This window comes from Corythoichthys intestinalis, chromosome 21, assembly GCF_030265065.1.
Source record: "Corythoichthys intestinalis isolate RoL2023-P3 chromosome 21, ASM3026506v1, whole genome shotgun sequence".
NCBI lineage: Eukaryota > Metazoa > Chordata > Actinopteri > Syngnathiformes > Syngnathidae > Corythoichthys > Corythoichthys intestinalis.
The window spans coordinates 23,514,745-23,535,233 of record NC_080415.1 but is presented as its reverse complement, the minus strand read 5'-3'; the positions used below and the strand labels follow the sequence as shown (position 1 = coordinate 23,535,233).

At 40.9% G+C, this 20,489-nt stretch overlaps 3 protein-coding genes across 9 annotated transcripts in view; 2 read left to right on the top strand and 1 right to left on the bottom strand.

The window, feature by feature from the left end:
- The first annotated feature begins 551 nt into the window (after positions 1 to 551).
- armc7 (armadillo repeat containing 7) lies at positions 552 to 2,562 on the top strand. Its single transcript, XM_057826337.1, has 3 exons — positions 552 to 758; positions 949 to 1,092; positions 1,164 to 2,562. The coding sequence occupies exons 1-3, from the start codon at positions 683 to 685 to the stop codon at positions 1,508 to 1,510; spliced, it is 567 nt and encodes a 188-aa protein (XP_057682320.1). The 5' UTR covers positions 552 to 682; the 3' UTR covers positions 1,511 to 2,562.
- Positions 1,692 to 11,383, bottom strand: LOC130909630 (SUN domain-containing protein 1-like). Of its 6 annotated transcripts, XM_057826331.1 has the most exons (22): positions 11,288 to 11,383; positions 10,825 to 10,889; positions 10,461 to 10,570; positions 9,860 to 9,997; positions 9,590 to 9,789; positions 8,505 to 8,714; positions 8,272 to 8,379; positions 7,882 to 7,947; positions 6,274 to 6,387; positions 6,085 to 6,159; positions 5,703 to 5,760; positions 5,548 to 5,588; positions 5,329 to 5,480; positions 5,000 to 5,242; positions 4,697 to 4,839; positions 4,502 to 4,628; positions 4,202 to 4,435; positions 4,031 to 4,115; positions 3,844 to 3,959; positions 3,613 to 3,780; positions 3,447 to 3,539; positions 1,694 to 2,110 (listed from the first exon to the last, which is right to left on the bottom strand). In XM_057826331.1, exons 4-22 carry the CDS (start codon positions 9,946 to 9,948, stop codon positions 1,997 to 1,999), a joined length of 2,436 nt encoding a protein of 811 aa, XP_057682314.1. In that variant the 5' UTR covers positions 9,949 to 9,997; positions 10,461 to 10,570; positions 10,825 to 10,889; positions 11,288 to 11,383; the 3' UTR covers positions 1,694 to 1,996. The 6 variants fall into 6 exon arrangements, with proteins under 6 accessions (XP_057682317.1, XP_057682313.1, XP_057682314.1 ...); XM_057826332.1 differs by lacking the exon at positions 10,825 to 10,889 and having other exon boundaries at positions 11,288 to 11,380; XM_057826333.1 differs by lacking the exon at positions 10,825 to 10,889 and having other exon boundaries at positions 10,461 to 10,542; positions 11,288 to 11,374.
- A 2,457-nt stretch (positions 11,384 to 13,840) lies between these two features.
- heatr1 (HEAT repeat containing 1) overlaps positions 13,841 to 20,489 on the top strand; it is a 31,962-nt gene continuing 25,313 nt past the window's right edge. For both annotated transcript variants that reach the window (XM_057826329.1, XM_057826328.1), the window contains exons 1-10: positions 13,841 to 13,979; positions 14,390 to 14,545; positions 14,624 to 14,840; positions 14,909 to 15,050; positions 15,142 to 15,243; positions 15,312 to 15,452; positions 18,382 to 18,593; positions 18,672 to 18,802; positions 18,881 to 18,953; positions 20,354 to 20,455. In XM_057826329.1, the coding sequence (XP_057682312.1) occupies positions 14,404 to 14,545; positions 14,624 to 14,840; positions 14,909 to 15,050; positions 15,142 to 15,243; positions 15,312 to 15,452; positions 18,382 to 18,593; positions 18,672 to 18,802; positions 18,881 to 18,953; positions 20,354 to 20,455 (1,262 nt within the window). In that variant the 5' untranslated portion in view covers positions 13,841 to 13,979; positions 14,390 to 14,403. The remainder of the gene's footprint in view (positions 13,980 to 14,389; positions 14,546 to 14,623; positions 14,841 to 14,908; positions 15,051 to 15,141; positions 15,244 to 15,311; positions 15,453 to 18,381; positions 18,594 to 18,671; positions 18,803 to 18,880; positions 18,954 to 20,353; positions 20,456 to 20,489) is intronic.

The window sequence follows — 20,489 nt, the reverse complement described above, 5'->3', positions numbered from 1 at the left end:
TGCAGTTTTGCATAAGGTATCGACTCCCCAATTTTCATCACTCTATGTTTAAAAAAACTAATATGAGAGGCCTTTTTGCAAAATTTGACAGGGCATTGTTGAGCCATTTTGTTACGTTTTTTTTTTTTTTTTGCAAGGTCGTAAAATTATCGAAATTTACGCCAAGCCACATGTATCTGCAAATTTTGGCGATTTTCGAGCATGTTCAGGCCTCCGTATTCATTTTCATTTGCCCCTAAATAATATAATAATAATCCTTTGCATTAAAATAGGTATCTCTCAGTGCTTGGGCCCTTAATGTCGTCACTTGTCCTGTGAAGGATTTGTAAGGTTGCTAATTAAGCGGAATGAATATTTGAGACCAGTCAACATTTGTTTCGCAAACTTTTATTTTTTTAATTAACTGTTTGTCTTTTTTTTTTTTTTTTTTTTTTTAATTTTCTTCGTTGGTAATGATCGTTCAATATTTTTCGTCTGCTGCAGTGTGTAGAAAACGTTTTATCATGTTTCAATTTAATCGGAACGAATTGTGGAAGATGCAGTTTAACACCGGACTTATTTAATCAACGGACAACTTCAGTCATTAGAATGTTTTGTTTACATATTTTTCCACGTTGTCTCAGTGGTTACATATAAAGATGACTTTAATGCTTTATGCAAATAAAAACTTTTAGAATTTGACATGTGGAAGAAGGAATCTGATCGCTTCGAGTATTTACAAACACTCGTCACGGAGTTTCAGGACACCGACAGCGATGGTGAGATATACATTGAACTTCAGTGGCATTGACGGCGACAGACGTCCAATCGTTTTTGACTTGGAGGCCTCCCAGTCAGTTAATTGAACGTCTATCGTCGGCAATGCCAGCCAGCCAAGAACTATTTAATTTAACAATTTGAATGTCACTAGTGTTTATCTTCATGCCTCTAATAGTAGTTGTGTTCCAGAGGCAAAGGAGCAAGTTCTGGCCAACTTGGCGAACTTTGCTTATGACCCGAGGAACATCGAGCACCTAAAGCAGCTTCAGGTCGCTGATCTCTTCCTAGACATGCTCACAGAGGAGAATGACAACTTTGTGGAGTTTGGAATAGGTGAGGATTCCTTGCAAAGATGATTTGGCTTACAAGTGCTTGAATTTACATGAACATATTTATTATATAAGGAGGGCTTTGCAACCTCAGCATGGACCCGGAATGTCGTGACCTCCTCCTCCAGAGCGATGCCATCCCCCTAGTAACAAATTGTTTGTCCAGTCCTCGGGAGGAGACTGTCCTCTCAGCCATCGGAGCCCTCATGAACCTGGTCACGCCGACGTCGGGCCAGTATGTCACGGATGTGGCTATAGTTGAGTGCATGGTGCGTTTCTCAATGTGCGAGAGCCCACGCTTGCGCAACCTTGCCGAGGTCTTTCTGCAGGATTGCTGCAGTGATGACCAAGTCTCCCGAGCCCGGCAGGACATGATGGGACGAACACAGACTGCGCTTGGTATCCCGCTGCCAAAAGACTGAAGTATTAAGTATAAGTCACGTTCAGTTCACTTTTTAGTACACAAGATTTTTTTTTTTTTTTTAAAGTCCAGCGATTTGGGAGTAGGACCAAAGTTGGATCATGTACACAGAAAACTTTTAATTTTTGAATGACCAAATTTGTTCCATCATAACAATGATGATTGAAAACACGTGAAGCAAGACTGAAATGTCAGAACTTTATTTACATCTCAAAAGCAAAGGCCCAACAAGTAAGAAACATGAGCCTGAAATCACAGAACAATACAATAAATACAGTGCAATTACAGCTTTGAAGGCATCAAGTTTATATCATTTTTGGACATTATAAAATTCTAATGCACACAAGTCCAGGCCATTTCGAAGAGTCGTCATATTACATTCAATGTCAAACTAAAGAGTTCATGTTAAAATAAAATACAAACTTAAATTAGAAGGCAAATATTTAAAAAAAAAAAAAAAAAAAAAAAAAGGCAAAGTGGGAGCTGTTCAGGCTTCAATAGGAGTGCCGTGCACTCTGAATCTGTACATGCAGGTGTATTCTTGGTGGCCCCAGTTGGAATGGACTTGCACTTCGATGACTTGGAAGGCACGCTCGTTCTCCTTTTGAAGGTAGAAAAACAAATTCACTTGATTTCAGATGGAAATCAGAGGTTTACAAAGTTTTGGGGTTTTAGGAACCCATACAGAGTTGCTTCATTTCAATGAACTAATATAATGTAAAAAAAAAATTGTTGAAAAATGCCAATGTGACGATAATTCACTGCAAGCCTTTTCCAGTCAAAATGAATAGCGTACCGCACGTAACACGTCACCTTTGATCATTAATATTCATGACGTTAACAACTGTTGCTGGGGGGGTCAAACTTGCGTTTGTCCCTCATGCTAGATGCATGTAAATAGTGTACTAACGAGATGTTTACTGAGCTAAACCTACCAATTTTGTCCGAAAATTAAGTCCCTGGTGCCAAATTCACTGGTAAAGATGTGGAAGAACATACAACTGTTCAGTTAAAGAGATTGATTGAGTGTTGAGGGCTGAAAAGAGGAAAAAGAGCCGACCTGATCCAGAGGTAGCTTTTTTTTTTTTTTTTTTTTTTTTAATCTAAACCTTTTTCTTGTTGGCATTGCCTTACGCCACTGACAATGACATTCTCCTGTTTCAATAAGCTATCCTTTACCACCATATGCCCAGTCTTTCATATATATTATATCTTCTGGTTGTCTTACGTCGCTGACCGTTCTTGGGGGTTATTTATATTGCTATTTTTGTGTAGCGATCGCAAATGCTACTCAGTGACAGCCAACTAACACTTTTAATTCTTTCATTCATAACAAATCTTAAATTCTATAACTTATTTACACTCCCCCTTCACTAAAGTTGTTTCTTTACAACAGAAAAGGTAACAACAGTGGCAGTCAGATACCATTTTAATTTGGCAAAATGCCACACTTAAAAATAAGTAAAAATATCAAAATGGCTTACCTCTTAGGGGCAGGCAATGGCATTGTCATTTGTCGGACCATGGCCCCCCAAAAAATGTTTACTGCATATGAAGATGAATGGCTTCACCTTGCTGGTGTTAAATTGGTCTTTTGGACGTCCGCACAAGTTGATCCATTGTCCCCCCCCCCCCACCTGTGAGTTTTTGGTTTTGGGAAACGTAAGAAGAAAACATCCTTCATATGTCGTAATGTCCAGAGCCGTTTTTACAAGTTCCATAGCAGCAGTGTTTACTCAGCTTGTTTTTTTTTTGAAAGTACCTGCAGAAAACAAGCAGTACTAGCATGGGTTGTATTTAAGCGCGCGTCTATGTTGACCCCCTTCCGGTTTACGATGGTGACGTCACGCAGCCTTGCGGTCTAAAAATAGCGTTTGTGCGGTACGCTATTGGATATCTACCACTGTAAATGGCAGCCAATGAGTTAAAAAGCTCACAGTCACGTAGAAGGTCTGTAAAGCTTCCCCATCTTCATCGTACATGTACGAGCCGAGCAGCGTCCCTTGCTCCTGAGTTCTGTCGTCCAAACCCTGAGGGGGCAGCAAAGCTTGAAACAAGTGCAAATGCCAATTAGATTTTGTACGTAATCTTTCAGAGGCTTACGTAGACTCTGAAGTCTCTGGGGGCGCTGCGCAGCGTGCCACTGGGCGCCAAGGCTTTTGGAATGTGCTCCAGTGAGAAGGCAGTGGGCAAGATTTTCATAGACAACTGGATAACCAAGAAACCCCGGGAGCCTTGGAAAGCCCAGCAGTTCCCTGGCTGGACGTTTGGCTGTGGGAATGCAAATGAAGTTTTAGCTCGTTTTACAGGTGAGAACTAAAGCGATGCATTTACCTGGATGACAACTCGAGGAGATTGCGAGAAGTACCAGAGAGGAACTCCAAACAAACTGATCAACGCCGCTTTGGTTTTGTACGTTTCAGAACAGCGAGTGCTAAGAATGCTGCCCCCTGGAGGACAAGAGTGATTCATTTTGGAGATGTGCCGAAACATCAAAAGAATTTTTAGCATGTTTTTTGACCTCCAGACTCCAACGCGTAGTCAGCAAGACCGGTCTGGTCATGGGAGAAAAGGCGCAATGCGTTCTTTATCATTACATCCACATCCTAAGAAACAACCCATAAACCATTAGGTGGCGCTATACTGCGAGCTCTTTTTTTGGGGCGAGTGTATAACCATGTCACATCCTCACCATCCTGGTCAGCGCCTTCCTATCCACCTCTTTGAGCGCCCTCTTACTGTGGCGCTGGTCCAGATGATGGCTGATGTTGTGCTCCAGTTCGGCTAAAGACGCCCGCAGGTCAGCCTCTCTGACATAGCGTCCAGAGAGCTTCGAATTAGGGAAGCCAGTCTCATCACCCCAATTGCTCCCGTAGAGCAGAGCGCGAACTTCTTTGTGGACCTGAGCGGAAACCTGAGCCAAAATCTGACGTGAAAGAGGAAAACAAGTAAATTGAACTAATATCTATTTAGTTTCTAAATGTGGTCTCACAGTTTCCTGGTCTAGTTGCTGACATCCCAGCATGCCATCCACATCCCGCCTGATGTCCTTCAGAGCCGCTTCTAGTTGAGCAAGTTCTGACAACAAGGCATCATGCGACCGACGGTGTACAGCAACGCTGATGCAGAGAATATTCGCAAGAGAGTCAGCGGACATGAGGCGACAAAACCGAAGCTCAAATCCTACCTGTAATTATCACAAACTGTCGACAACGCTGCGTTAGCTTCTTGCCTCGACTTCGCCTCCTGGAGAACAAGCCTGTACTGTGCCGCCAGGTTTTGCAGATTCCTCTCCAGACGAGAGGTCTTGCTCCGCTGATGGAATAACTCCTGGACATGAAAACGACAATGATCGGATAAAGGTGATTTAAGCTCACAACTTTAAAAAGTATTTATATAACAAACTGATATGAAGATTAAGTAGTATTTTGTCAATGTCATAAGATAAATAAGGTTTCTAAACATGACCCCTGTGGAACGCCTAATCCACCTGCTCTCTCTGCCTTCTATCCTCATCCATTTGTCTCCTAAACGTGTCCACATGGTGCTTCACCAGGCTACTCAGCCACAGGCTGCTTCTCTCGCCTCTGTGCCTCTGTCCCGACTGCTTCTGCATTAGTTTCCCTTGCATCCTCTCAGCATGCCGGCCACTAGCTTCAACACGCTCCCATAATGCCGCCAGGCTGTACTCCATGCTAGCAAGGCGTGCGGAATCAGACGCTGCTGTCGCTTCCTATCACGGGAGGACAAGGCAGATACTGGTTCTCAAATTGAAGATTCCCTCCCACCCAACCCCCAGACCAATAGCCTCAACATCACCTCCTTTGAGTCCTCTGCAGCAGCTAGATTCTTAATAGGCCATTTAGGAGCGAGATCTTCATGTGAGGTGAGCGTAGGGATGTCAGTGACTGAACTCCTCAACTCCAGAACACTCAGACCCGGTAGACCAGTTAGGCCAAACCAAAACAAACCTAAAAAAGACACAGACAACACTTTACAAGTCTAGTTTTGTAGAAAATGACACGAACGAGAACCTACCAATTAGGACCAGAAGAATCGGGACAAATACGAGAGGAAACCTGCAAGATCAGAAAAAAAGTCATAGGGCCTAAAAAATATAACTGCACAACCGTAAGTTTTAACTCATTGTTGCCCTGAATGTTTAAAATGATCATTTTGTACACTGTAATCACCTTGTTAACATAGGGCTTTTGCTCCATTTGAACACACCGCCTATCATGACTGGCTCACCTGAGCACAAGAAGAAAATTTTATTAAAATACTATAGATAATAGGCCTGAGAAGCTTTAATCAAGTGCGAAAGAAGCCAAAGCTGTTCTCAACCTGCTAGGAAAATGACACTCACAACAGCTTGATTAAAATGTCAGATTTGACATTAACAGAGATAGATGTCCAATCCATTTTGACTGGGAGGGATGGCAGTGATTTATACATTTGGAATAAACTCACTTCAGAAGCAATTCAGTCAAAATGGATCGGAGGTCTATCTCCATTGTGGAACGAAAACATGACCATTCAGAAAGATGACATCAAGCAGCAAACTTTGGAGATGACCTGTGACGTGAGAGGATGATAACATTGTCCTGGTTAGTCTCCACAGTGACGAAGTCAGTCGACATAAGCACCACACTGAGAAAACAGGTTTCCTTCTTATTCTGAGTTTTTCCACAACTGTATCAGGTACACTTGGTCCAAATCTCATCACTCGTTGGCCATAACTAGTGATTTACAAGTGCAATTAACCTGAAAACACAGTGAGGCGCCACAACAAGCAGCAGAGCATCAGAGCCCGAGCGGACCAAGACGAGCCAACATCGTGCGTCTGCTGCGTATGTTGTTTCTCCTTGCAGTCGTCGCCTGTAGGTGGCAGCGGTGAGTAAATCCCAATGATAACAATCCGGAGTTCATTTTGTAGATCCCAACTAATAACTAGGGCTGCCACAGTTAATCAATAGTTATTTTAATAAATTGATTTATCGTCAAGACATAGACTTCATTATGATTGACGGGTCAGAATCGACCATAACCGCGCAACGCTTTTAAGGGGGGGTCCACCCTGAAGTCAGCTTCAGTTACTCCCAGTCGCTCGCCGAGTAAAAACACGCCAGATTTAAAAAGTACGAAAGCTGTACTGCACACAAACAGGAAGGATTGTCTCAGGAATGATTTGTTCGAGGATTCAATTTAATTATATTTTCGTACCATGCATGCATTTTGAAACATTGTGAAAAAAATCAATGCGAGAATGGGAACCACTATGGCATTGGCGTCAGTCTTCGACATATTTATGTAAAATAGATGCGTAACTGCCCGTTTTTTTTGCTCTTTTAGCAAAGAATTGAGACTGTTTTACGTTCATATCTATAAAGAATTTGGGGATTTAAGCATTTACAAGAATTGAACAGAAAAAGCTCTGTTTACAAATGGCAGCCGCTGCATTGACTAACAGACTAGCATCATTCTTAAACATATTTACATAAAATAAATGCTAACTACCCGTTTTTTTGGTCTTTTAACAAAGCATCGAGACAGACCCTTTTTGTTGTCTCCTCGGACAAAATGTCAAGTCTCGTTGCTCTGCCATCTTTGCGGAATTCGCGCAAAAGCGTTCCCATCGACTTCAGTCTTTATAACGAATAGGGAAAGGGGGAAGTGACGTATCCCATAAAGCAGTCAGCACATTTGTAGTTTTTTTGTGTGGCAGGGTTCCTGCCACCCTCCTCAAAGTTAATTAGTCCCAGTGAAAGCTATACAGACCCCCCTCAGGCCATAAAAGAGGTGTCATTCAACTAGTTGTCAGTCGACATAATTGTTACACACAATTGTTGCACTTAGAATGCGAAGCTGTCTATTAGCATTTTTAAATTGTAGTCTGTGTGTTACTTATTGTATGTGTATGAGTTATTGTTGTTTTATCTGTATGCTTACCTGCTGTAAGACAGGTTTCCCCTTCTTAGGGGACAATAAACAAACTGAACTGAACTTGGGAACCAGATCTGGCCCCCGGGCCATGAATTTGACACCCACAGTTTAGAGACATCGTTTATCTAAAAATTGTCCAAGTCCTCATCTTTAAAACTCTTAACAGTAAATTGTATTATTTGGGTAGTCCTCGATGAAAGACTGATCATCTTTGTAATTAATCAAGATACAACTGTCTCTCACTGTAACATGAGCCACAATCGAAATAATCATTTGTGGCAGCCCTGATATCAACACTGTTTTCTGACTACCGTAGTCAAGACTTGAACATTTTCAATTGGTCAATACTTTCCATAATTGTCAGGCTACTACTTGTAAGGCCCACTAATGCGAAACATAAACATGGCGTGTGTGTTTAAACCAACTTACACAGAGATCCATTAGGATGAAGCCTCTTCTGCTTGTTTTTCATGTCGCCACCGTGGCCCATCCGAGCTGCAACAAAACACAGCAAATGCAGTGAGTCAGGAAAAAAATATGCTCAGTCACACTACTGCCGCACCATTCAATGAGCATAGATTTGCATTTCTCCACAGAAATAGCCAAAGTCAAAAGAGGTGCAGCCCTATTGCGGCAGAGGAAATACAGCAGTGAGCTTCAACCGTAGACTTCATAATAAACAATTATGAAGCCTATGCTTCAACATTTGTGTGTTCTATCATGGAAGTTCAACAAAGAGTGAAATTGGATCTGTTAGTTTCTTAAACATTATCGTAATTCCACCAAAGTGAACACCAGGAATTATTTTACAGGCAGGACCTCCATGTTGACTGTCAACTTGCCAGACACTGGCCAGCACTGATTGACAACAGGCCGCAGCCCTTTTCGCGCCAACCAGTAAAGAATCAGACCACATCGGCAGCGCATCTGCAAGAACCACACTTGAATAAGTAGAGAACAGTCGCCGCTGAAGTTCCACAAGCCTCAGAGTGACATCGGTGGGGGAAGCTGTAAAAAGTCAAGTCGCCAAAAACCTCAAATTCCACCCTTACCTGTCGCACCGCGCAGACTTTGGTGCCCGTTGTTGATCGTGGATGCCTCCATGGAGGAACAGAGGTTCGCGGTTCTGGACTCGCTGTTACGTTCGCAATCTTCACGGCAGAATTCAGTCAGTGTATGGGCTATGGAATTGGGACAGTGGCAGTCAGAACTAATCTGAGTGCTGTTAGCTACAGCGCTCTGTTCCTCCATGACGGTGCTCTCTGGGGAAACATAAGCATAGACAGTGGATAGAAAAAACAAAAGTTTACCCACCACAGTTCAAATAAGGGGTTATAGGCATATGGAGATATTACTGTAGCAGGGTTTCCCCCTAACTTTATTAGCCTGGACGGCCGCCACTACTTGCAGTGGCAGTTCTAGGATTTTTCTGAAACGGGCCAAGTGTCGCTGCAATCCCTATTCAGTGTGTTTTGGTCAACAAGGCAATACAGAGATTATAATGCAAATGGCAGTAAAGTCAAGCAAAGATGAACCAGTTTGTAAAAATTCCGATTTAATTATGCAGTGTGCAAGTAAGGATATAATACGTGGAACAATTTTAATCACTTTTTTTATAAAGGCCATTTTAAAAACAAAAAGTAGCATTAATATTCAACACACTCTAGAAACATTATCCCATTCGCTCTCAAACCGGTCCAGCCCCCTTTCTCTTGGTAGCAGTTGTAGCCTCAAACTCTGTGTTCGTTCACGTTTTGGAGATTATTATCCGAAATATTTCCAGACCGCCGACATTTTCCTCTCGTAGTTCGTTTTTCCTACATATGAAAAAGATGCCCCGACATTGGTTAAGAGCGGCTATTGGCCTGCTCTCATTGGTATGGAGCAGACCAATAGCGATAGCTGCTTGACATGCAAAGTGATCACGTGTCATCACACAAGAGAGTGTAGTGAGCGTCAGAAGAAAAAATGGCTGTGGTTAAGTGTTAAGATACTGGACCGGTAAATGGTATCGGCACCCTCTTTGTTGGTACTCACCGATACTGATACCACCATTTGGGGCCGGATCTGACCCCCCCCCTCCGCCGATACTGGTATCGGTATATCTTTACTTCTATTATTCCTTCGGGCTTCTTACCCCAGGTGTCAAGCGCAGGGTTCTCCTGGACAGAGGTCTGACCAATGGAAGATTCGTGAAGTAAGGATGACAGCAGCGAGGCATCAGAAGCGTCTGCATGCGAGTGGAATGACTGATTGGATAGTTGATGAGATCGGGGGTAGAGGAGCGACTCCGAGCAGGATGCGGAGAGCTGCTGAGAATGACGATGTTTCACCATTCTACCAGGAAGAGAAGAAAGGGGAGATGAAAAAAAGGGGGAGAAAAAAAGTTTAACGCAAGTGTGTCTACCTTGTATTTCTCCAGCCGTTTCCTCCCATGTTGTAGGAGGGGCTTCGGTATGGCTGGCTGTCATCCAGACGTAGACTGCACCTGGACATGCTGCAGAGCTCGCGGTCCGAGTCAGATTCTTCAGACCAGTAGCTGGATCTGACGGAGCAGTGAATAAATTTCAAGTGATTTCATTACTTCGTTTATTTGTAGCAGTTGACATTGCCGTCAAAGGCATTGAAATATGATCACGCATAACAATATTTTAATGTGTCAGGTAGTTGGTTAACTAAATAGGTCAACTTCTTGCTGCACTATTAGCGGTAGATAGTGAACGTGACAGTCAGGCAGACTGACCTACATAGCGAATTCACTACCAGTACAATAAATAGAAACATACACACACAGGTGTGTCCACCCCCAGCTCTGTAGATCCTCATCCTCGTCACTGACGCTCATTCCAGGTTAGGCAGACAACACCCACATTTTTCCCACAACCCATACACAGAACAAACTTCCTGTCGGAATCTCAGGTCAGTGAGCTGTTAGGCCGCGCCCCTTCCTTCCACGCACGTTGTCTAAACTGTGAAGCAGTGTTCCAAAACGCTCTGAGAGGACTTACCCCCAGCGATTAGGAGGCCGTCGCTTGACCTGGTCCAACTGCTCCGGTGTGGTGCTAAACGTCACTCAGTCTTTCTGTAAGCCTCAAAGGATTAGACAGAGGTCCGGATACTTTGAACCAATAAATGAGAGCAGGGAAAAAGATTTTTTTTTTTTGTTGTTGTCAGAAAATGCAAAGTATAATTAAAATACTGTACATATTGGAATAGTTCTCTTTCAGCCAAATATTGGCAAGATTTTACGAGTAACATGTACATATTGTATCTTGCTCCTAAACTCAAATGTTGAGAACAAAATTCAAAATGTTATTTATAAAGTATTCCATTTTTATATTCAATTAGTCCCATAACAATGTAAAAGGATACTTTCACAGGTGCTTAAAGAACGGTCACGTTTCAGCCAATCAAAGCGGAGTTCACATGGACTACATCTAAAAAGCACCAATCACATTTAGTGTTAGGCATGAGCCCGCCAAAACCGAAGAGTGGCGTTGCGATAGCAAGCGTTTGTGTTCACTTCCAAATGAACTGGAACTGTTCAAGTGTAACGTGGGCAGAACAAAATTAAAGAGACAGGTTTCTACATGTTTGAGCCAGTTAATTGAAAGGCTAGGGTTACTTTCCAGCATTACAAGACGTCCACATAAAATTTAAAACATGATAAGAATAACAAACAACTGATTTCAGCTAGCAAGCTGGAGAACTAGTCGTTCGATTCTCCGATAAATTAAAATTGAATGTAGCTTTAAAAATTAAAAATCAGCAAGGAAAGGCTGTCGCTTAACATTAAAAGTCTTAATTGAGAGGAAAAAACATTTATCCAACTTACCATGTTTCAGAAAGAAAACAACCAGTACATTGTCTTCGACAAAGTAAGAATTTAACAATGCCGCGGACAGTTAGTATTTTATCTACTACTTCGCTAATTAGTCAAATTTAACAGGTTTTCAAAAGCGCTAAAGGTGCACTACCGCCCCCATGTGATTGGAAGTGATAACCGCTTGAATTGTTCAATAGGGAATGGGACGTACTACGTCATTGTTTGGACCCGCCTCCATGCTGGCAATATAATTCACTTCCGGGCCGGCAGAGTCAATGCGGATTGTAACGTGTGATAGTGCTAAGCTAACTCTTTCGGTGTTTTAGAAAGAAAATATGGGTGCTTTATTGTTGCGTTACCGGGTGCAACAGCGTCTCCTACGACAAAAAAAGGGGTGAGGAAAAATGGACTCACTTTTCACCGTTTTCCTGCATGGAGGACCAAATATCAGATCACGAAGGTACGACGGATGGCTGGATTGCAGCGGTTCGTCGGAAAAGCATTTCTTATGATCATATTTCTGCTGGAATGAGAGTGTGTTCCTGTCATCTCTACTCTTGTAAGTTGAACGATTTATCCACTTTTGGTTTCAATACGTTTTTGTTTTTTTACACCGTTGTGTAAATCTGCCTCGGTAGCAATGCTCGCCTACTACGACTCCCCTACCTGTTGTGTTCCTAGGTAAACCTGCTGACAACACATCCCGATTGGTCACCATCTCTCTTCTTGGATCATTTGACAAAGAAAATTTGTTCAATGGAGTGGTTCCATTTGTCCTGTGTCGGACTCAAACAAGCCCCTGCAGCAGACGCCATCTGGGTCTGCCCTTCTCGTCGATGAACTGTGGGCTTTTAACTTGTGAAAATGCAAGAACTTTAATGCACATATTTATTCTGCCTGGCTATTTAACTATGGCCAGTGACGTTTTTTTTTTAACCACTTTGACAAAGACACCTTTCATTGTAATGTTGAATTTATATATTCTATTATTATTTTTAAATTATAATATTCTTATTTGCACTTATGTAGACTTTAGACTGTCAATTCAAATAGTGTTGGAAAAGTTGCAATACCTAAAATAGAAATGCAAGAACTGTAAAGTACATATTTATACACCTTTATTTACCTAAGGCAACTGGATGTTTTTTAACTGCTTTGAAAAATACAGGTTTTGTTGTGATCTTGTATTTATATAGTATATAGCTTTTTATAATGTATTATGTATTATAATATTTGCTGCCCCCTGCCAGAGTGTGGGCCATTTTGTACTAAAATGATTTTAAACTGTCAGTTCAAATACTGTGTTGGAGACTAGTACTTGCAATACTTAAAATGGAAATGCAAGAACTTTAAAGCACATATTTATCCTGTCTGGCAATTTACCCAAGGCCAGTAAATAGTGTTTTAAACTGCTTTGACAAAGACACGTTTATTGTGATCTTGTATTTGTGTATTACTTATAATTATATAATATTTGCTGCCACCGTCAGAGGGTGGGCCTTGTTTGCACTAATTTAAAGATTTTAAACTGTCAATTCAAATATCGTATTGGAGAAATTGCATTACTTGAAATAAATCTATTGCAACTTATCAGTCCCAGTTCTTGTCTACAACACTGTCCAAAAATTGTCAATGCATATTCCAAATAGAATAACAAAATTAAGTCACCTGACTTTGTAATTATTACACCTGTTTATTATGAAGACCTGAAGTAAACAACAAGCAGTTACAGTTTGTCAAGAAGTTGTTCAAGTCATGTTTTGGTATTCATATTTTATTGACTTTTCATAACACTTGGGATCGTGTTTGTAAGAGCAGAGCAAACTGAAGTTTCAGCGTGCACTCTTCGCCTTTCCAACCTCTCAACGCTCCGATGTGGTGCGCTTGACCTCAGAATAACCCAAGAAGACATATGGTGACCAATCGGGATGTGTTGTCAGCATTTCATATGCAGGTTTTCCTAGTAACACAACAGGTAGGTGATGAGGAGGAGTAGGTTAGCATTGCTACCGAGGCAGATTTACACAACAGTAAAGAAAAAAACAAAAAACGTATTGAAACCAAAACGGATAAATCGTTCAACTTACAAGAGTAGAGATGAGGGGAATACACTCTCATTCCAGCAGAAATATGATCATAAGAAATGCTTTTCCGACGAACCGCTGCAATCCAGCCATCCGTCGTACCTTCGTGATCTGATATTTGGTCCTCCATGCAGGAAAACGGTGAAAAGTGAGTCCATTTTTCCTAACCCCTTTTTTTGTCGTAGGAGACGCTGTTGCACCCGGTAACGCAACAATAAGCACCCATATTTTCTTTCTAAAACAACGAAAGAGTTAGCTTAGCACTACCACACGTTACAATCCGCATTGACTCTGCCGGCCCGGAAGTGAATTATATTGCCAGCATGGAGGCGGGTCCAAACAATGACGTAGTACGTCCCATTCCCTATGAAGACGATTGAACAGAAGTTGAATATATTACTTTCGGTTGGTTAGAGCGCCCGTTTATATCCTTTCTCAGGCCATTTATTCTTTTATTATTATTTTCCCCAAAAGAAACTGCGACTACAATGTTATGAGATTAATTTGAGACGAAAACGGATGTGAGCGACGTGAAAACCGGAAATAAAACCTTTCGGCACGAGTTCACCTCTTTTTACAGCTATCACACGTGTGTTTGAAGGAAGACAAGAAAACAGGTTTGACTCTAAATTAACACGACATCAAATGAATTCGGGTATTATAAGAACGATCCGAAGAATTTATTTTTGTTTGTGCTAAATTCACACGTGTGTTACTCGTAAATTAGCTACACGGATGCTAAAATGTCATGTTTCGCAAATAAATATTTTTTTAACAACGAATCTTAGAGTCGAGGTTCTTGTTGCAACTTTCTGGTGTCTATTTACTGCTTTAAGTTGATTTTATGCATTATCATTGCACAAGAGGCATCTTTGTAACCCCGGTTTCTGTAATTCAATGCAGATGTTTTGATGTGTTTTACACTGACTCTCCATGAGAGCATTTTTTTTTCTTTCCTAATTTATATGTCCAACATCGCAACCTCTCCTCTTGTTTTAATGGTATATTAAGAATTCTTATGTTTTAGATAGGGGAACCACCATGACGTCATTAGCCTACCAGCTAAAGCGGCTGGCACTTCCTCAGAATGACCCCAATTTACTGTCACGCAAAGAGGTTTCTTCACTTCTCTTTGACCCCAAAGAGGCGGCAACACTCGACAGAAGTACCTTCTACGCAATAGGTGAGCCTTTTTCCGCAAGTTTTTCATTTCCTCTTTTACTCTTTCCTCGATTATTATTCAAAATGTGCTTTTCTGCAGGCTGCACGGGTCTGGAGGAGCTGCTGGGAATCGAACCAGCGTTCCAGGAGTTCCAGGACTCTCTGTTCAGCCGTGCATCACTCACACTAGAGCGGAGTGTCCAATCTAAAGATGTCAACAAAAAACTGGATGCCGACATCTCCCTGTTCCTGACCCGCCTTTCACCGTACTTTCTCCTTAAGCCGGCACACAAGTGCATCGAGTGGCTGGTGCACCGGTACGAATTTCCACTCTCACTTGTTCCAAAGCAGATTCTAAAAGGTGCCATGTTGTTTGTGTGTGCAGCTTCCACATTCAGCTTTACAACGTGGACAGCCTGCTGGCTTGTGTGCTACCATATCACCACACCAACACATTTGTCCGAGTGATACAGCTTCTCAAGATAAAGGATGCCACCAACCGCTGGAATTGGTTGCAGTGCCTGCAGGTTAAAAGTGATGTCCAATGTAAAAAAGATTATTGTTCAGCTAGTCGGCAGGTTGATGAAAGCTTTGCTCTTTACATGTTTGGTTGTCCAGAAACCAGGCGTTCCGCTGGCTAAAGGGACTCTAGTCACACACTGTTACTCGGACCTGAGCTTCATGGACTTCATCTGCAACTTGGTCACGACGTCCATTCAGGTAACCACACATCAGTCATATCGGGTTGACCCTCATGGTGTGACTTAACATTATTTTGTCGCTCTCAGGCTTATTCCGGACATTCTCAGAGTTTCTCTCAGCTCCGAGTCATCTTTTCCTTCTATGCCTCCACCATTGTGTCTGCTTTAGACAGTGTTGACAAAGTGTCGGAGACCATCGTTGCTAAACTGCTGCCATACATACAGATGGTAAGGTTTGTTACTATCAACTCATATACTTCACAATCAGTTGACGGGAAACTGGGCCCTATTTTCAAAACCTAAAAATTCAAACATTTTCTAAACCAAAGCCGCTAGCAATCCAAAACCTAAACAGGCACCTCTCTTAGACATATATGAGTTTCCATGAGCAGCGACATCAAAAACTTCAAAGTCGTTCCCTAATAAAATCCCGATTAATTATTTTTTATATAAGTATAATAAAATTTAAAATGGCTATAAAATTCTCAGATTTTACACCAAATGCACAAAAACAACCAAATGCAGGGATAATCACCTATATTTTCAGGATCAATAGCAATATTTAACATATAAGTTAATGCCCAAAATACCGACTTCATTTTTTTTAAATTTTGTGCAATTTTGACAAGAGTTCTCAACAGCTAATAAATCACTCAATTTTCATATCAGAAACTTAATACTTGAGGAAAGCATACAGAATCAACTTAATTTTACTCAACAAAAGCAAATTTTTCATTTTTCTATGTTATCAGTGCAGCAACGATTAATCGATTAACTCGTAATTCGTTTAGAAAAAAAGATTCAAATTAAATATTGCTGCGTTGAGTATTCGTTTAATTAAAGTGGTGTTGTAATGGTTTGTTTTGAAAGTGTTTGCATTTATTCATTGATTTGGGTGGCTACACTGACTTCTAGTGGCAACAGTGAACATGACATAACTCATTTCACATGGCTGAATCCAGCTGCTCCCAGTTTAGACCAACATAAGTTTTTGTTTGATCTAATGTTTTTTTTTTTTTTAACGCATTCGTAATTTAGTTTATAGCTATATTTAGCTGTTTTTTGTGGGAATATGTATTTGAATAAGATGTTAAGAGCATTGGTTTGAAAAAAATTTGATTAAGTGTTACATAAAATAAAACGCGTAAAAGCCTTTTTTTTTTTTGGTATGGTCACAGAAATATCTAAATTACTAGTTTTTTGCCAAAAAAATGGTCAGTTGACCAAGGCCAAAAAGTACCTTATTATTTGAATGTAAAGTTATTGCGTATGGATACAAAATCCAACATGGCGGCCATCGCAAAACAAAAGCTTTTTATTGTAAATAAATGCATAAATCCCGGAATTTCTATAGATATGAACGTAAAACAGTCTAGAGTGTTGGTTAAATACAAACAACAGGCAGTTATTATTCATTTTACGTAAATATTTCAAGCTAAAGTAAATCATTTTTCTCCCCCATTTCACTTTTTTTCACGTTTCAAAGTGCATGCATGGTGCTATTTTATATAATAATAACCTTGAATCCTCAACCAAATCACTCTTGAGACACTCCTGCTTGCTTGCATGCACTAAAACTTTCGTCATGTTTCCACCTAAATCCGACGTTAGAACGCAGTGTGTGTTTTTGAGTTTATCGCAGTGAAAGCTGCCACGACGCTCTGCCTGGCCCGGCTGTGGTGCCACGTCTGTAGGAGCTGTCTCGTCAACTGATAGGGAAGTCTATGATCATTAACTCATCCAAGTGTTTCATTGTATAAGTCTCTTTACACCTTGATATACATCATACTGTAAGTAGGGCAAACCTGGGTTAAATAGGATAATTACATCAGGAGGGCATATAATTTCAAAAACTGATGAGAGCTCCAGAGCAAAAACTGTTTCAACCCGTTTATGTGATTGAGAATTTGACATATGTGACTTGTTTAGACTGGTAGCCAAAATCAGATTTTTAGCCCATTCATATTGAAACTGGATGGCTCTTTTGTAGTCTGATCTAGGGCTGCAGCTATCGATTGTTTTAGTAGTCGATTAATCTATCAACTAGTTGGTTAGAATAATCGAGTAATCTGATTAGGAAAATTAAATGCGTTGCAGAATAAATTTTAGGAGACTTAAAACAAGCCTTGCTAAGGTTGCACTTTCAAAAGAACATTAAATGCAAACACAAAATAAAATTCCCGAGTGTTTCTTCAAACACAATATTGCATTTTTATTTTAAAATAAATTAAAATACCTGAGCTTTGCCTCAAACGGTATTAAAAAATAAATAAATGAGGATTTACTGTAAGTACAACAAAAGAACAATTGGCTAAATTGCATAGCAAAAGTTAAATGCTATAAAATGCAATTTTTTATTTATTTTTTTAAGATAATTTTAATTGTTCAAACATGTTCCCACAAAAACAGCTAAATATACCAACAAACTAAATTACAAATTCTTTTAAAAAAAACAACAACAAAAAAAAAAAACATTAGCTTATGTTGGTCTTAACAGGGAGCAGCTGGAATCAGCCATGTTAAATGAGTTATGTCATATACACCGTTGCCACTAGAGGGCAGTGTATCCACCCAAATCAATAAAACTAAATGCAAACACTGTCCAAACAAACCATTAACAACGCTACTCTAATTAAACGAATACTCGAAGCAGCAAAATTTGATTCAAATTTTTTTTTCCTAATCGAATTACTCGAATTAATCTGTTAATTTTTGCAGCACTAGTGTGAAAAGTCACAAAGCACAGAAATCTGATTTTTGCAGGATTGATTAAAACCACATATGGGAAGTAGTTTCATATCAGATTTGGACAAAATGCTTCTGAGTCTGAACTGTCCGTGACTTCACTCTGTTTGCCTGACGCCTTCGTTGCCACAGACACTTGTCAGGTGTCTCAGTAATGTGGCCCAGTCTGAACAGGCCCAGATCTGATTTGGACACCTAATAACAAAATAGTGTGAACAGTCAACCCTAAAAATCTGATTTGAGGCATATTGTGATTCAAATCGAATATGCCTGCAATCTGAGCACAGCCTTAGCCGACCCATTTTCATAGCCCTAGCAAGTGCTGATAGTAGCCTTCACATTGTTTGAAGACGTTCACAAAGCAGAATGTTTGAAATTGTATGATATCAGATTATTTGTTGTCGCATTTCAGGGTCTGAAGTCGGAACTTGCCGACTACAAGGCAGCCACCTACATGATTGTGTGTCAGATGGCGGTAAAGGTGGTGATGAATGCCAGTCTGGTTGACACGCTGGCTGTGCGCATTAGCAAGTCTGTACTCAAAGAGCCCTTGTTGGCCAAAGAGGGGCTGGGCTGCCTTATCGTGTTACTGCAGCGCCAGAAAGACGGCGCGGGTGGGTCAAGGTAGGTTTCAATTAGAAATTTTGCTACCAAGACAAAAAAAAAGGGTGAGTAACAGCAAGTGTGTATGTGTGTGTTCAGATTCTGTCGCCATGTTTGTTCCATGCCTGCACTGGCATCTACACTACAGCTCATGGCAGTGACCCATGACGTTAGCCCTCTTCTGCGCTATCTGCTGCCTCACCTTGTACAGCAAGTATTTGCTAACACAGGTACGAACTGAAACAAAACCACATATCGGACGTGAAAAAAGTTTGAACAATCTGGTGCTCGTTTTGCATTTTGGACAGATGATGCAAGTGTGCTGGAGTCTCTCCTGGAGTATGTCCCTCTGACTAATGGCTTGGAGGGAAAGGTGGCTCGGTAAATATCTTTTTACATTTTTGAAATGTTTTATAAACTGCCATATTCATACTTGCCAAAACAGTGTAAAATGTTATTCATTAACTAGAAACTGCAATTGGGGGACACGTCCTGTTGATATCGGGTCACTTGCTGTTAATTTGGGGACATTTCGGGGACTAGACCTGTTTGTATCAGGTCAATTCCTGTTAATTTAGACATTCCGGGGACACGTCCTGTTGCATGGCTGTCAATGGCATCGACTTAGTTGGGCGCCATTTGATTGTCAATAGGCTTAAATTGTTAGTTTTTGGTCAAAAATCTCAACCAGTTTTTCTGCCATTGAAAATGAATGGGAAATTTGGACGTACATGGCTGTCAATGGCATCCCATTAGAAATTAATTGGACAGTTTTGGGTGAATTTTGGGGGAGCCGTAAGTAGGTATGTGCCGGTATGATAGTCTGACAGTATGATAACCTTAAGCCAAAATACCACGGTTTCATGGTATTGCAATTACAGCTTTAAATAAATTATTGAATTATTTTCCATAAAAAGCACATGTGTATGACTCTAATCATGTTTACATTATACACACACACACACACACACACACACTCTTTTTCAACACAGACAGTTGCCAGAGAGGGAAAAAAAAAAACACCATGTTTTACCACCGCTAGACACACTAAGCACGCTGGTGTTAACTCTCGTAGCTAGTGGGAAACGTTCTTGACAGCCTTTACGAACCTTTAATTTTGTATAAATGCGAAATTATTTTGGAGGTATTGCCTCCCCGGCAGCCAACCTGCGCAAACATGTTTTACATGTGGGTTGGCCCTCTTCGTCTAAGCCACGCCCATCTGGAACTTTTCTGGAGCCGAAGTATTCCCATACCAGTGATTTAGTTTTCTTCGATGGGGGGAAAAAGTTCAGGAGTTTCACCTCTTCCAGCCATCGTGTAGCACAGCTGACTCACTGACACTGAGCAACAACAGGTGTGGGAGGGTTGAGCCTTACAGTTGCAAGCGTGGGACTTCTCCATGCATTTTTTTGGACATAAAAAACCTTTGGGACGGTATGACGGAAATTTTTTGCGGTTTTGAAACTGTCACGTATTCATACCACGGTATACCTTGAAACCGGTAATCGGCACTAACAGTTTTTGGCAGATTCTGTATTCTACTTTTATGCCCCTTACTGTCCTGGAATTTTCATGTACAAATGATGCAATTTGGTCAAAATTTGTAGGACTAGCTACATTTTTGGGGGGAAAAAAACGTTTACGGGCCAACAGAAATTTTTGGGGGGGTTGTTCGTAAAATTCCCTGCGTCGTGCGCAAAGTCAAATTTTACGATATGGGCCTTTGCCTTGCAAAGCCCCATCGAACAAGTGATTGATTGATCTGTCTGCTGCTACAGTTTGCTGCTGGATGAATACATGAGTCAGACAGAGCTCTCCGAAGACAACATCTCAACTTTAAACCAGCGTTTGCAGCCACTGGTTCGACTTTTTGAGTCAAAGTGAGTAAAATTCAGCTTCATATGTCTAGTAATA

Coding starts and splice junctions, on each gene's coding strand:
- armc7 (XM_057826337.1), top strand. CDS start 683: ATGTGGAAGAAGGAATCTGATCGCTTCGAGTATTTACAAACACTCGTC. Junction 759..948: donor TCAGGACACCGACAGCGATG/GTGAGATATACA, acceptor GTTGTGTTCCAG/AGGCAAAGGAGCAAGTTCTG. Junction 1,093..1,163: donor CTTTGTGGAGTTTGGAATAG/GTGAGGATTCCT, acceptor TTATTATATAAG/GAGGGCTTTGCAACCTCAGC.
- LOC130909630 (XM_057826330.1), bottom strand. CDS start 10,297: ATGAGCGTCAGTGACGAGGATGAGGATCTACAGAGCTGGGGGTGGACA. Junction 4,840..4,999: donor ATAGAAGGCAGAGAGAGCAG/GTGGATTAGGCG, acceptor TTTCATGTCCAG/GAGTTATTCCATCAGCGGAG. Junction 4,436..4,501: donor AGCAACTAGACCAGGAAACT/GTGAGACCACAT, acceptor CTTTCACGTCAG/ATTTTGGCTCAGGTTTCCGC.